This window comes from Petaurus breviceps, unplaced genomic scaffold (assembly GCF_028583685.1).
Source record: "Petaurus breviceps papuanus isolate PSGF00001 unplaced genomic scaffold, PetGlider_PUasm1.0 90630, whole genome shotgun sequence".
Lineage (NCBI taxonomy): Eukaryota > Metazoa > Chordata > Mammalia > Diprotodontia > Petauridae > Petaurus > Petaurus breviceps.
Window position 1 is genome coordinate 2,630,071 of NW_027187291.1, and position 15,611 is coordinate 2,645,681.

General features: G+C 47.7%; 2 protein-coding genes and 1 pseudogene across 5 annotated transcripts in view; 2 read left to right on the top strand and 1 right to left on the bottom strand.

Moving 5' to 3' along the window:
- The window catches only part of ABI3 (ABI family member 3), a 13,153-nt gene extending 11,800 nt beyond the window's left edge, over positions 1 to 1,353 (top strand). For 2 of the 3 annotated variants that reach the window (XM_069064362.1, XM_069064363.1), the window contains exon 8: positions 959 to 1,353. In XM_069064362.1, the coding sequence (XP_068920463.1) occupies positions 959 to 1,122 (164 nt within the window). In that variant the 3' untranslated portion in view covers positions 1,123 to 1,353. The remainder of the gene's footprint in view (positions 1 to 958) is intronic. The other variant, XM_069064364.1, reaches the window with a different exon arrangement.
- Positions 1,354 to 2,198: 845 nt separating this feature from the next.
- On the bottom strand, positions 2,199 to 12,185 carry PHOSPHO1 (phosphoethanolamine/phosphocholine phosphatase 1). 2 transcript variants are annotated; one of them, XM_069064366.1, is made up of 3 exons: positions 11,744 to 12,185; positions 6,617 to 6,736; positions 2,199 to 4,035 (listed from the first exon to the last, which is right to left on the bottom strand). In XM_069064366.1, exons 2-3 carry the CDS (start codon positions 6,659 to 6,661, stop codon positions 3,274 to 3,276), a joined length of 807 nt encoding a protein of 268 aa, XP_068920467.1. In that variant the 5' UTR covers positions 6,662 to 6,736; positions 11,744 to 12,185; the 3' UTR covers positions 2,199 to 3,273. The 2 variants fall into 2 exon arrangements, with proteins under 2 accessions (XP_068920467.1, XP_068920466.1); XM_069064365.1 differs by lacking the exon at positions 11,744 to 12,185 and adding an exon at positions 10,734 to 10,974.
- The window catches only part of LOC138143211 (ankyrin repeat domain-containing protein 7-like), a 62,158-nt pseudogene continuing 57,599 nt past the window's right edge, over positions 11,053 to 15,611 (top strand).

Here is a 15,611-nt window from a genome sequence, read left to right on the forward strand (position 1 = left end):
GGACGAAAGTAAGGAGTGAGGGAGGTAGTAAGTGTGATATGGAGGAAGGAGGACGGGGAGAGGAGGGGGGGAATGGAGGGAGGAAGGACACTGAACCTCAAGTTCAGTGAATCCCGGAGAGCGGGGGGCGGGGAGCAGTCTAAATAAGCAAATGAACCAGGGCCCATATAGTAGAATTGGATTAAGAACTATCATGGGGGAGATGATCAGATTTGTTCTCTTTGGTTATATGGGGCAAAACTAAAGAGGTAGATTCAGACTGGTGATTTCCAGAGGAAATGAATTGTGACCAAGAGGTCTTCAAAATGAAGCTGGACCTGTTGGGAATATTACTGGGGGTAATGGCTGTTCAGGTATGAATTAGATTTAGCCTGAGGTTCTTACGAATTCCTACACTGTAGGAGGTAGAAGTGAGGCGGGCAGCAAAGCCTAGAGTCAGGAAGACTCCTCAAGTTCAAATCTGACCTCTGGGCAAATCACTTAACTCTTTACCCCAGTTTCCTCATCTGTAAAATAAACTGGAGAAGGAAATGGCAAAACAATCTCAGTATCTCTGCTAGAAAACCCCAAATGGAGTCATGAACAAGAGGGAGTGAACTTAAAACTGCATAGTAATGGTAACTGAAATTTATGTGCATCCCTCTGAAAGGAATTCTCATTTACTTCTTAGGAATATAGTACTTCTTCCAGAAAAAGAGGTCTTTTAGCAAAACCCTGGGGCTTCATCTTGTACTCCCCATTGTTCAATGTTGGAATCATCCTGTCCTGAGACCCAGAGCTCATAGGATCAATGCCTTGAGGAAGCTTAAGAGGCACCGCCTCTTAGGCCAATATAAATCAAGTGATTTGCCCAAGGTCACCGTTAGTTTTGAGGCAAGATTCAAACCCAGGATCTCTAAGTAACATGACAAGCCCCCTACGTGAGGGTCTCAGTGTGGTATTCCCTCCTCCCACACAGTGGTGACGCTGTACCCTTACACCTGCCAGAAAGACAACGAGCTCTCCTTTGATGTGGGTACCACCATCTGTGTCACCCGCCGCTACTCGGATGGCTGGTGTGAGGGTGTCACCTCAGAGGGTTCTGGCTTCTTCCCTGGAAACTACGTGGAGCCAAGCTGCTAATAGCCTGTCCTTCCTGCCACCTGGGAATTCTGGTACCAAAAAAGGGATGAAGTGATGCCATTATCTACCTTTTCCTTGTGCCAAGGGCCTTACCCTTTTCCCAATATTCCCAGTAACTTCAGCCCTTCAGGCAAGCTTTTCCCTGTGCCTGGAGACAAAACTGGGGCAAATAAAGGGAAAGAAAAACTCAGTAAATTAAATAAAAACAGAAATCAGGCATCAGCTCCAAAAGATCCCAAGTGAGATTCTGTTTTGTGAGCTGTGGTGGAATTGTCTGGAATGGTTGGTGGGGAGATGGAGAGGCAAGAAGATGGTGCCAGCAGATATTTTGTTGGTGGGTGAAAATTATAGTCTAAAATTTGGTGGTCATGTCTCCAGGAGTGGAGATTATTTTCAGTCCCACTTTGAATAAAACCCTGTTAAAGCTCTTGACTGTGGCTAGGTGGCACAGTGGAGCACTGGCCCTGAAGTCAGCAGGACCTGGATTCAGATACAGCCACAGACACTTATGTAACACAAAAATCAGCCATGACCTTGGGCAAGTCACTTAGCCCTAATTGCCCTCTCCCCCCAAAAAAGTAAAGACTGTTGGGACTTGTTGGGAAGCATAAAGTTACAAAAAAAAAAGTTACAAAACAAAAGTCTTTGTTCTGAAACATCTTTTCTCATCTCTAATTTTCAACACCAACCATATGAATATCATCCCCAACCTTGGAATAGATCCCACCCCAATAAGCCTAGGGGGACAAACCAAAACATCCCTCTTCTAGGAAACTTTTGTTATGTGACTTGGGCAAATCATTTCACCTGTGTTAATTAGGCTGGATAAGACTGTGCCTCCTGTCTCTAGATTTGGGGGCCCTTTAGGCCTTATTCTCTTTCTGGATGTTACCTTGCCACTGTCTCTGTCCTGGAACCATTACCCTGGGAGCTCCCTGAGAGCAGAGACTACCTACATACCCCATATTTAAGGACTGTCTTCAAGAGAAGGCTCAGAAGAAGAAAAAAAGGTTGAATCAATTAACTGGTGGCCTCCCTCCTGCTGCCTCCCCCACAAAGGAGACCTCACTCAGATGCCTTTTCCCCTTTCACTTCCTTTATGGCTCTCAAACACAGCTGGGAGAAAGGGAAGGAGAGGGACCTTGGACTTGCACTGGCTCTGCTTAAAAACATGGCTTTGAGTTCCAAACAATCCAAGACGAGGTTAAGTGGAGATGAGGGGGGCCAGCTCCTGCTGAGGCTTTGGAGAGGTCACTGGCCTCTTGCTGCATAGTTGGGGGGGTGGAAAGCGGGGGCCACTAGGAGAGTTGGGACTGGACGCTACCTCGTTCCACCACTAGAGGGCTACAACTTCCCTGGCTCTTCCAACCGCCCGCCCTTTTTTTGCAACTGGGTGGGGAAGGGAACTCTATAGGGGTCACTGGGTGCAAGCTGAGTCGACCAGAAGCAGGCAGGTGGATAGGGGGCTGAGTGCATTCTTCTTTCCCAACAGGTAGATGGAAGAGGGTATGGCCTGAGAACCTGAGGATATTGGGAAGTTTTCCCTGTGGCTGGGGGGAGGCATTGTTGCACATTGGTGGCAGGGACAGAAAGCAACTATTTAAATACCTCACCCGTCCCCACCCAGAACAGCCTCACCACAAAAATTATGATGGTGTAGGCATTATCTTGGAAGCCCTGATACTGACATCCAATGTCAGGTAGCACTGTCTGGCTCCCCTCAAACAGGTGTGCACTGCCGTACTGTCAGGACCCGACTCTGGACAGCCGGACTGGGCTAACTGCATAGATGATTACTGCCTCCTTATTCATATATGTAATATATAGATATAGATATATACATATATGCATATATACACACAAATGTTATATGTATATATGTATTTCTGCCCCCTCTCCCATCTCCCAAACTGATGGAGCCCAGGGTTCTTGCTGAGCAGTTGGAAAGGACTGAGTCCAAAGGAGGGATAAACTAAAGTAAATGGGGGGGGGGGGGGAGGGAGAAAAAGTTCTTGTGTTGGTAATTAAAACACGATTTTGCTTTCCCGGGGTCCCCAATCGGAGGGAGTAGGGGTTGGGAGAGACCAGGCAGCCCAGGAGGGTCACCTTCCCCAACCGGCCAGACCACGGGCTCTGTCCCCTCCAGGGCTCTTAGCATTTCTTCATCATCTCCTGCAAGTAACGACGGACTTCAGCTCCCGACTCCCAGGGCACCACGGTGCCCTGGAACGAAGAGGGCTCGGTATTCTGGGCTTCCTGGATGAGTCGGTGCATGGGGTAGCCGCGGCGCGAAAAGGCCACATCGCCCGCCGCCAGCAGCCCCATGGGGCAAAAGTCATTGGCGCCGTCGCCTACATAAAAGAGATGCTCGAAGTGCACCCCGTCCTGCGCCCTCTCGCGCAGGTAGTCGCCAAGCACCTTGTGCTTGCACATGTTGGCAGGGCAGCGAGTGCAGGAGTGCTTGTGGAAAGGATGCAACACCAATACGCCACGCTCATCTGGGTCCAACGGGTTGCTGAAGATTTTTCGGAAGAGGCCGCGGTAGCCCGAAGCACACAGGGAGCTCTCCACGCCAAACGTGTTGGCGTCTGAGATAAGGATGATCTCAAAGCAGCTGCCCTGTTTGGTCAAGAACTGGAAGAGGTCGGTCATGCCCGGACACAGGGGGATCTCCTTGTAGACTTCGCGGAAGTGTTGTGGCTTTACGCCCTGCTCACCTAGGTAATGGAAGACCCGCTGCATGTACTCGTTGTAAAAGCCTTCTCGGAACGTGGCCCGCAGGCTGTCAGGCAGCTTCTGGCCGGGAGCAGCACGCACGATTGAGTCGTCGCTGTTCTCGTTCACTATGGTCTCATCAAAATCGAAGGTTAACAAGAAGCGGGGTGCCCCTGGCTCCGCCATCCTGGTGCTGTCCTGGGAGGAGGGAGCAAGCGAGAAGCGGCGCGGCAGGAGCCCGCCGGGGAGAAGACAGTTAGAGAGCCTCCCACGCCAGCAGCGCTGCCACATCCACCACCTGAGGGGGACCCATGGGCTCAGTTAGCCTTGGCATAGCTTCAACCCTGCGAGACCCCGGGGCCGCCCCCGTTCCCCCCTCCTCCCTCGTTGTCTCTGCTCAGATTCCTTCATCAGAAAAATCCCCTTTATCCCGGATGGAACTCAGGACCTGAGGCATTTATTAAACACCGCCCACTGCCCGCCCCAGCCCCAGCCCCAGCCCAGACCGACATAGTAGAGGCTGCCCCTGAAATGCTCAAGTGACTGCAAAATCATTTTTACATCCTCCTAAAAAAAAATTGGAAAGGGGGGATCTGATGTACTGCCCCTTTCCCAGGAGAAATTTATGATACATTCCCCAAATAAAAGTAACATATTGGGGGGGAGGGGTGTTATTTTGAATTAGCTGCTCCTTTTCATTATTTATGTCCTTGCTCTTCTCCATTAGACCCTGTAAAGGGGGGCAGCTGACTCCCCACCCCCCAATATTCTCAGTAGCAAATTCTTTCTAGCTGGTTCCTAGAGCCATCTTTTCTACCCTTTAGCCCTTTTCTGTATAGAACTCCCACCCAACCCCCATCTTTATGTATCCTTCCTCTACCCCAGACATAAATTCGAGGGGCACTCAGAGGAGGGATACACACACACACATACACACAACCAAGGAATTTCCTCATTCCTCTCTCTTACTTCCCAGAAGCAATCATTGGGTGGTTCAAGCAGAAGGAATGGCTAGCATGGTTGTGGTCAAAGGGAGAGACCCTAGCTTAGGGTGCATAAAATCAAGGACCTATTCTCCAAGATTCAGTAGGTTTTTACAATGAGTCTAAGTACCAAGAATGGTGGCTTTGGAGGCCCAGTCAACATTGAGTTTGACCCTATCTTAGAGACCTGGATATTAGTCCTTCTAATTCAGAGGATCTTAACCTCTTCTGTGTCATGGACCCCTTTGGGCATCTCCTGAAGCATATGGACCCCTTCATATTGTTGCCTATATTCATAATTGCAAAGAATGCTAAATTTCAGTTATGAGTTAATTATTTGTTTCTCATCCAAGTTCACAGACCCCAAAAATCTATCCTCAGAATCCTTAGGGGACCAGGGTTAAGAACCCCTGTTCTAGAAGGAGGTGAGAGCAAAGAGTGCCTCTGTTGCAGTTTCCTGCACAAATGTGGAAATAAAATGTTCCTGTAGCTAAGGTGTCAGATTCCCAAGGGCTCCCAACTATTGGTTCATCACTAATCACTTGCCAGTTCCCCAGGAGGGGGGTGTCAGCAGGCGGGGTTTCTGCCAGAGTTCCAAGCAGCCGGACAGCAGAATTAGGGCTGGGGAGTGTGGGACCATCCCGCAGGGAAGTACAGCACACCTGGGAGACAGGGAGGAGGGGGACAATGACAGAGGATGGGAAGTAGGAAAGAAGGGAGGAAGCTGACCAGATGGGGGAGGTGGCCCCCATTAGCAGAGGAGATAGAGCTAGTGGCACCAGAAAAGAAGGGGTCATGAACAAAGAAGGAGGACAGGAGGGGAAAGGTCCATCATGCCAGGAAGGATAGAGAAGAAGAGGGAGATGATGGAGAAGAGAGTTCAGTATGGGGAGGAAAGGAGAGCCAAGATAAAGGGGTGGCAAGGACAGGGAGCAGAAATACAAAGGGAGGAGGAAGGGGAGAAGGACAGTGAGACAAACAATGCCTGAAAGGAGTAGAGGAAAGGAGCAAGACACAGGGAAAGTACAGCAGACCAAGCTCTCCCTCCACTGACTGGGAATCTTTCTTGTTGATAGCATTATGTACAATTCTGGAATATTCTGAATACCTCCAGCACCACTCTCCTAACCCCAAATCACTATGCATGGGGGAATGGACTCAGAATGACTGGGTCCTGGTTCTACCACTCCATTTGCCATGCAGCCTTGGCAAGCCATTCACCCAACTGTGTCTCAGTTTCCTCATGTGTAAAATGAGAAGATAGACTGATTTCTAAGATCCTTTTCTACACAAATACTCTTGACTGTAAGTAGATAACTGAGAAAGCTGTATATTTAGATAGAACCTCCCCTTTTTCCATCCCCTCTATTTTCACCTAAGGGGAAAGAGGAACCAAGTTGATTGTCTTTGTCTCCATGGTACAAAAAGGGCAAACCAATTTTCCTAAGGTTACCTATTACTTTCCAGAGTTGGGATATGAAGCTGGTTCTCCTACTTGACCAATGGGGCAGCTTCCAGGTGACCCTATTTCCCAAGTACTTGAGATACCCAATGCCCCAGGATACTGGGAGAGCTGGACACAATGGACAGCCTTGTACTGGGTACAAGGCACTGGTCATTCTTCCCAGTAGGATACATATAACCTCAAGATTAGGAGCTAAAGGGTAGAGTATTAGGGGAATTATTTATATCCTGTGTATTAGGGCAGCCCTTTGGGCGACCTGTGACTACTTCCCTCCTCATACCCCTCCACAAATAATTGAATGGCCAGCAGAGGGAGCTACTTACTTACTTACCCTAGATAGGCATCTCAAGCCAGTGACTGGAAAACACCCGTTCATCCTCAGGACATTACCCGGGGCTCTGCCAGGCAAAACTTTTTACCCGTAGTTCCCAACAGCTGTATTCTCATCTCCCTGATAATCACATGAGAAAAGTCAGTGGAGAACACAGAATCCAGATTTCCCATGTACCCCATCAAGGGATGATTTCTGCTGTTTCCTATCAGAGAAACTGAGCAGCACATACAAGCTCAGGGCCAGGAGGTTCCAAATACCTACTCATCATCCTTTCTACTCCTCTGTCCACCACTGAGGGAGAGTAGTGGCAGCTGGGTCATTCAGTCCACAAGCATTTTTTTAAAAACATTTAACATGTGCCAGGCACTATGCTAGGGTAGTAGCTGTGGTGAAGTGGAAAGAGCTGGGGTCAGGAAAAGGAATGAGAACCCAGCTTTGCCACTACTAGCCCTGTGGGTGTCATTTAACATCTCAGAACCCCTCATCTGTAAATACTTGCCCCTCAGTGAGTCTTTGGGATCAAATGAGATATGGATGGCACAGTAGATTGGATTTGGAGTCAGAGACCTGAATTCAAAACTTGCCTTTAAACACTCACTAGCTGAGTTCATTTGGGTAAGTCCCTTCACCTTTCTCAGTCTGTTTCCCCATCTGCAAAATGGGAATAATAGTAATAGTAGTACAATACTTTACAGAATTGTGGTAAGGATTAAATGGGATGAAAAGGGATGGACTTTCAGACTTTGGGACCACCCAGAATATGTGTAAAGCACTTTGCAAATCTTAAATGGTTATATAAATGGTAGTTATTATGATGGATGTGAAGAATTAGCACTCTAATAGGTACTATATAAACGCCAGACATTGTGTTTAGGCAACATTAAGGAATTAGGGAACACTTGGGTTTCATAGTCCAGGGTGATGTGGGAAGCCAGGAGAGTATTCATTTCAGAGTGTACCATTATATGGGACTTGCAATTGACTAAATATTCTTGGGGTGGGAAAAGAGATGGGTGATGATGGAAATCACATCCAAGATAAAGAACATGGGAGCAGGAGGAGAAAAGGTTTGGGTTTGGTCACTTCACGAGTCTCATGGGCACCTTCACAGAGAAGCTGATTGCCCTCTCCGGGATGCCAGTCAATGTAGTTTAAATTGGATGGTTTAATTTGCAGGGTCCAGATGCCCCTAATCTCTAGGAGGGGGGAGGGGGGCGGGGCGGGTGGTAGTGGGAGTATTTGGATAGAAAAGATCAGAATCAGGATTAGGAGGGGTTGGATGCCCTGTTGGTTGCTGCCCTCTATCTGTCAATTCCAGTAAGACAAAGGACCCCTCCAGCTTCCTCACGGTTGACTCATCTATTGCTTCCTGGACTGAGAGGCTGGGAACTCCTAATGGCTATTAGTCAAAGGTCCTATCCAGGACAGAGTCTAGAGAAGAGCTCCACATCCCTAAAGATGACCTTATATCATTTCTCATACCAAAAATCCCAATGTCAAAATAAAACAGAATAGCAGGAAAGTTTCCCATACAACAGAACTACGTTCTGGCTCTGAGAGGAGCGTATCAGATTCTGGTGGGGGACAAAGTTCAATGTCAGATAAAGAGCAACTGCAGAAAGTGGTGAAAGTAGGCCCAGTAGGAAATTAAAATACTGAATGAAGGGGGAAGTAAGAAATCATAAGAGATGGGGACAATTACAAATAATTTGGATAATATTGTCCCTGGGACATTTGTTCATGGGGTTGAGTGTGGGCAGCTCTCCCAGCCTTTTCCAAAAAGATAACACATTTTGGGGATGGGCCAGGAGAAGGTCTCCTGCTGAAGAAAAAAGGTCAGGAGATAGCATTCCAGGCCAAGCAAATACTAACAGGAAACAGAGACCGACTAGTAAGAGAACTTGAGACTGAGTCCTTATTGATGTGGTAACACCACTGCCAAATCTCTGCCCTATTCTTGAATCTCTAGGGGAAAGGATCTCCATGCACCAGTTTACTCCTCCTGCCACACCAGCTTCAATTCTCCCTTTCTCCTCAAGTCCCAAACACAAAGAACCCTGTCATCTTATCTCCCTGCCTCCATGGGGATCAGGCAGAGATGCAGAGGGTGAAGTTTCCTTCCTCTCCTTGGTACCATCAGCAGACATATACATGGATGGCTCAGACCTGAATTCAAATCTGTTTCCCTCTAACTAGGTTTTCAAATGGGTGACTCACCTCAATATCTCAGTATCCCAGCTCTATCCCTCTGCCTTCATCAAAAAGAATCCCTCTAGGAATAAGGAATAGAATGTGGAAACATTCATTCCCTCCTACCCTAGAGAACTAAAGAGGAGAGTGGATAGATTTTTATAGGGAGGGAAATCTTAGCTCCATCTTCTTCCCCATTCTAATCCTTTCAAAGAGCCAATCAGCAAAACTCTAGTCTCTCCAGACTCCTGCTTGGAAGGTAGTCACTTCCCCAGTCACCTAACACCTCCCTTTCTCTTGCTCTCCTCCCCATTCTCTGGAGGCAAAGAAAAGGCCCAGGAAAAGGTAGTAAACTTAATATCTCAGGTCCCTATCTCTCCAAGTCTAAAATAGCTTTCTTCTGTCGTAAACAGAGGTTCAATGACTGACCTGGAATCAGAAAGGACAGACCTCAAAGGTAGCTATACAGCTCAGCAGATAGAGTGCTTGGAGTCAGAAAGACCAGAGTTCAAATTCAACCTCAGTAGTGTCTGTATGATCCCAGGCCAGTCATTGAACCTCTGTTTACCTTAATGCCCAGAAAAAGGAAATGGCAAACTACTCTAGTCTCTTTTCCAAGAAAACCCCATGGACAAGCATCCATGCTATGGTCCATGGTGTCAGAAAGAGTTGCACATGAACAACAGGAAGGAAAAAGTGGCTATTTGTACCCAGCATCCACGTTTGAAATGTGGCCTCCATCCTCCTTATGTGGGGATACTATCTTGAGGGCTGTTTCTGAATAGGGATGTGGGTGTAGGAAATGAGGACTGTGAAAATACATAGTAATCTGTCCGTCCAAGACCAAAATTCAGTTCTCCACTGAATACATTAAAATCTAGTCAAGATCATTCTCATTTCCCAGGTTGGGCTCCTCTTCATCAGAGTCTTCCTCCTTCTTACCTCTGGAAGGCAGAAGGATTCCTCACTACCTACTGAAGATGCATAAATAAGAGGTCCAGAGAGGTTGAGCTACTTCCCCCATAGTACACAGCACTGCCACAAATAGAATATACTACAAAGCTCTCTGGTCTCTCAGTAATTCTAGCCAATATCTCCATCACCCCCGCAAATACACACCTCCCACTTCTTACACTTTTCTAAGTATCCCCTGCATCCCCAGTATCTTGCTTAACTCTTCTTGAGTTAAGAAATCCCTATTAAGCTACAACCTTTGAGGAGGGAGGGGCCGTTAGGAGCTAAGACCCAACCCAAAAGAATAAGGTGAGGGAGGAGGCTAGGGTAGCTCCTCTTAGGGGACTCAATTGGGGTCTTTGCTGGACTGGAATGGACCTCTCGCTGGGGTCAGGAAGGTGGCAGAGGGTGAGAGTGGGATATTTTTAGAGATGGCTTCGAAGGAAACACTTTGGAACATCCCCAGCTGGCCCCGGGCTCTTCTCTGGGGAGGAGAGGGTAGATGGAGTGGGGGAAGGGTAGGGGCAGAAGGACAAGGGGAGTAGGCACTGGGAGGGCCAGGAGGACTAACGAAAGCAGGAGACCAGGCAAGGCTAGAGTTAGAACTAGGGTGGGAGAGAGAGTCAGGAAGAAGCAGCCGCGGGTGGACAGAAGCTTTTGCAAGAGAATGCCAGGGAGAGAATGGGCACACATGCCATGGAGTCCAAATGAGGCTTGGCTCCAGGGAGGGGAGGGAGGGGGTAGTGGTGCATGAAGACTCCAAATTCCTACCCCGGGTTGGGGTAGGAGTCAGAACACACACACCCCACACCACCCCCATCCCTTCTCCCAGATTCGACAGATACACCCAAAACACACACTGTAGCCTCTTGCTCCGTCACGCACTGCAACGAGCAATACCGCTCCCCAAACACCACCTAAGCCCCTCACCCGAAACCCGGACCTCAGACCCCCTTCTCCCGCGACTCACAGTGGCAGCGGCGGCGGCGGCGGCGGCAACAGCAGTGGCGTGGCGGCAGCAGTGTGTCCAGGCTGAGCTTTGGTAGTGTGCGTGCGAGGTGGAAAGGGGCTTGAATGAGATATTGGGGTGCGGGATAGAATGAGGGGGGCAGGGTCAAGAGGGGACGCGTTGTCCTACGCTCCCCTCAGTTCCTGGGCTCCGATGTACAAGTCCCCCACCCCAAGGGGCCGCAGATCGAGTTGGCTCGGTTTCCCCCCCCCCCCCCCCAACCCCGTCCCAAAACCCACCCCCCACCTTGGTCCCAGGGCCCCCGCTGCGTCCCCTTTAAATGCCCGGGAGCCGGAGCCAGAGCTCCGGCCGGCGCTGCAGCTACCGCTGCACCAGTGCCCACCGCAGTCCCCGCACGTCACAAAGCGGCCGGCCAATCATAGACGCGCCGGCGCACATCAAAGGGGCGGGCCGTAGGGCTAGCTCCGCCCCTCAAGCCCCAGGGGCGGGGTGGGAGGAGGTGAGCAAAAGAAGGATCGAGCGGGCTGAGAGCCAGATCCCTAGGGGAGAAGTGAGAGTGTGAAGTGTTGAGCCTCCTAAATTTGGGGAGGTGGGAGTACTGGCTCCCCGGAACCTCCTGTTCCTGTATGCACACACCCTCTATCCAGTCCGCTCCTCCAAGATATCCCTCCACCACAATTCCTAAAAGTTAAAGCTGTTCCCTTTAAATCTTTCGAGCTAATCAATGTCAGAGGTGTATCAATATTATTAGCTTCCAGATTTTGCATAAATGTGCCTGAATTCTTCTACTTCACCATCACCCCCTTTTTTTTAATCTCGCCAAGCCGCCGCCACCATACTTCCCCTCCGCTTTTTTTTTTTTGCAAGGCCCCAAAATTGTGTTGACTCAGGATTGGGAGGAAAGTCTTTGCCCCATCCTCAAGAGTAGTACCCGTCAGACTGAGGACAGCGCCGCAGCCCAGTCACTAGGACCGATCCTAGGGTCTGTCTAGAACTGAAAGTTCCCTTACCTAAGAACTCAGAAGAAGCCCCAGGTTAGAATCCCGGCTCCACCATTTGCGCAAATTGTGAGGTCCTGGACAAGTCAAACCCTTCTGCAGCTCGGTTTTCTCCTCGGTAAAAGGAGGTTGAACTAGACGTGACCTCTCGGGTCCCCCTCCAGGTCCAGTCCCTGGTCCTTGAGGAAGGGTAAAAGGAGCTTGTCCCCCGGTCGCTCAAGACTCCACGACTCGTTCTTTCTCTAGCCTAAAGATAGGCGGAGAGAGGAAGAATCCAGAACGGGAATTAAGATCGTAGATTCATAATTGTTATGGAACTTCAGATTCGATCCTCTCCCTTTACAGATAAGGAAACTGAGCTCAAAGAAGTAGTTTTCCCTCTCTTTTCACAGAGTATTCCTACGCAAAAAGGACAGGGAAAGTTCACACCCTACAACACCACCTCAGCTCCTCCATAAACTCCTCTTTCAAGTTCTTACTCGTTAATTCAAATTTAAATCAGCAAACTTGAAGTACCGACTAAAATCCAAACTGATAATGGCTAGGGATTAGGAGACAAAAAACAAAAAAGTCATTTCTTTGCCTAAAAACAAAGACGGGGACCTCAGAACGGCATCTAGTCCAACTCTCTCATTCTACAGATAAGTTAACAGTTCCATATATGACTTACCCAAGGAAGTGGCCAGAATTGGAATTTGAATCCAGATTCCTCTCTCTCCAAACCCAGTTCTTCTGCGCTACCTCCCCCCCCCCCCTTTTTTTTTTAATTATGATCATTCTGAAAGTCGGTTCTGCAGTTTGGGGCCTTTTTGTTCTTCGCCCGAGGGCACAGGTGAGAAACTGAAACCACCTCGGGAGGACTATAAGTTTCCCAAGAGCCTACTGAAACACACCAAATTCTCCCAATTTATGGAATCAGAGATGGAACTAGAGGATAGAAGGGGGAAATCCCTAACCCAAACCAGACAATTGTTGGATAACGCCAACCCCGAACAAAGAGTTCAGATAGGAAAGAGAGAGCAGGTTGGCAAGAAGAGGCTTTGCAGAGACAGTCAGTCACTCTCTCCTCCCGACTGTCTGTCAACCCAAGTATTTCCATGATGCGAGAAACTCTTTGATGTCAGCACTATCTCCAGGTTCCTGGATTCTCCTTGGCAAATGTGCCATCAGAAACCAGTTCCCTACATTGATCCATCAGTGACTACAAGCAATGCTAAAGCAAACTTGTAAACTCATTTCAATATAAGCTTGAGCTAATCACAACGGAGAAGGAAGGGCTGGGTGCCAAAAAAAAGTTGGTGGTGGGGGTGGGATTGGGGGTTGTTTCATCTAGAAGCTAACCCTTCAAAGAAAAAAACTTGCAGATTATCTGATGTTTTGGATCCCAACATGGTGCCTGGGATTTGGAATCAGAAGACCCCCAAATCAGGCTGGTGAAATGACCTGGGAGGTCCTTCCACATAACTTGGTGATTATATGTTCAAACTTAGTCAGGTCAAATAATTTCTTTCTTCACCTTAATTTTCCCACCTATAAAATGAGGGGTTAGGCCAAAGTAATATAAAGGATGGGTCCTCAGAGATCATATAGTTCAAATAATGTTGAGGTCAAGTTTGGAAGGCAGATCCTCTGATTCTTAATCTAAGATTCCTTCTGCTGTACCAGGGTTCATTCTATGACTCAATAGTTTATTATCATTGCTCATGGAGAGACTATTCCCCACATTTGTGTTGAAGTGCTCTAAAGAAGGCAAGAGTCTTACAATGACACGGCAGGAAAGGGCAGCTGCTGTGGGCCCTGGCTATCTCTGAGCAGCTAATGAAGCTACACCATGAATCATGAAGTGGGTGTTGGGAGGTTTGGGGCAGGAGAGGTGGGAGGGGAGAAGACAAAGCTAGTCTAAGACCTGTGTTCTAGGTGGGGCAAGACTGGGTCTAAGGAAGGAAGAAAGGCCTAGGATAAGTAGGTGAAGTTGGGGTGTGGGGTGGAGAAAAGTATGGATAGAGAGATCCAGAAAGAGTGTTTCTAGGGACACAATCACCAAAGTTAATGAGTCACCTGAGGCCATGCACTGAGGAATGGGGGTGGCAGATGGGGTGAGAGGGCAGAGTCAATTCCATTCCATTCAACTATCATTTATGTTAGGGTTCCAGAACATGAAGACAAAAACAAGACTACTTGCCCTGAGAAAGTTTATATTTCTATTGGTAGGAAAACTAGATGAACGTGTGTTAAGTTAAAACAAACTACTGGAATTAAGTGTAAAATAATTATGAGGTAGGAGGGAAGGGGGGGACCAGAAAGCCCTCCTGTAAAAGGGACATCCAGAAGGTGAAAAAGAGAGCAGTTGGCCTGTAATCAGGAAGATCTAAGTTCAAATAGGGTATCAGATATGTGCTAGCTGTGTGACCCTGGACTTAATCCTGTTTCAGTTTCTTCATCTGTAAACTGAGCAAGAGTAGAAAATGGCAAACCACTCTAGTATCTTTGCCAAGAAAACTCCAAATAGGGTCACAAAGAGTCAGGTAAGACTGAACTACAGTTGGTATTTAAGCTGAGCTTTGAAAGGAACTAGGAATCTAGAATCCTAGAGGCTAGGAATGACTCATTTAAGGCCTGGAGGGCACACCCTGTTCAAAGGCCTGGGATGGAAGATCAAAAGTCAGGGACAGAGAACAACACATACACCAATTTGGCTAGAATGAAACATGAAGGGATGCAATATGTTTAGTAAATGCTTACTGATTGACTGTTTGAGGAAGGATTAGAAATTAAGGACCAGGGCAGTAGTGAATAGAGCACCAGCCCTGGAGTCAGGAGGACCTAAATTCAAATCTGGCCTCAGACACTTGACATACTTACTAGCTGTGTGACCTTGGGCAAGTCACTTAACCCCAATTGCCTTGTATTCCCCCCTCAAAAAAAAATTAAGGACCAGAGTGAAGGAAGAAATTAGGAAATTACTACAATTTTCCAAGTGAGAAGGGGTTAAATTAGGGTGGTAGCTGTTGAATGAAGAAAAGGGGCCTAATGAGAGACATTTGTAAGGCAAAATCAATTGAACTGGATGAGGTGGGAGTAAGGGAGAGGGAGAAGTCTTAAAGGTTACGAACCCTGGGGAAGTAATGGGAAAGAATAAGCATTTATAGGTCTCCAACTAAGTACCCGGCACTGTGCCCTACACTTTACAAATATTATCTCATTCTAGATGAGCCAAGTCACAGATAAACAAAAAAATAGCAGATAATCCAAAAGTAATTTTTGTGGCAGTTAGGTGTCCATGTTGGAGAGGAAAATAAGAGGAAAATGAGGACTTGAGGAAGCTCAACCTCTAAGGTCTCTCTCAGCAGAAACCTGTGATCCTATGACCTTGCTGGGCCTCGGTTTGCTTATCTGTAAAATTAGGAGGTTGACCTAGATAGCCTGAGAGGTCTCTTCCAACTTGAGATGTATAATCCTTGAATCTCCAAGATCTTCTGTAGCTCCAAATCTAACACAGCCTCAGATGATTAACACTTAGCCACGTGACCTTGGGCAACTCACTTAACCCCAATTGCCCTGACAAAAAAATTGCCCTCCAAAAAGAAAAAAAAAATAGCTAACATTTATATAACACTTTCAAGTTTGTAAAGCACTTTAGATATATCATCTCATTTAAGCCTCATAACAACCCTATGATGGAGGTGCTATTTTGATCCCCATTTTTTTTTCCTTTTTGGAGGGGGAAAGACAGAGCAATTAAGGTTAAGTGACTTGCCCAAGGTCACATGGCTAAGTGTTAAGTGTCTGAGGTTGGATTTGAACTCAGGTCCTCCTGACTCCAAGGCCAGTGCTCTATTCACTTCACCTAGCCTCCCCTTGATCCCCATTTTACAGATGA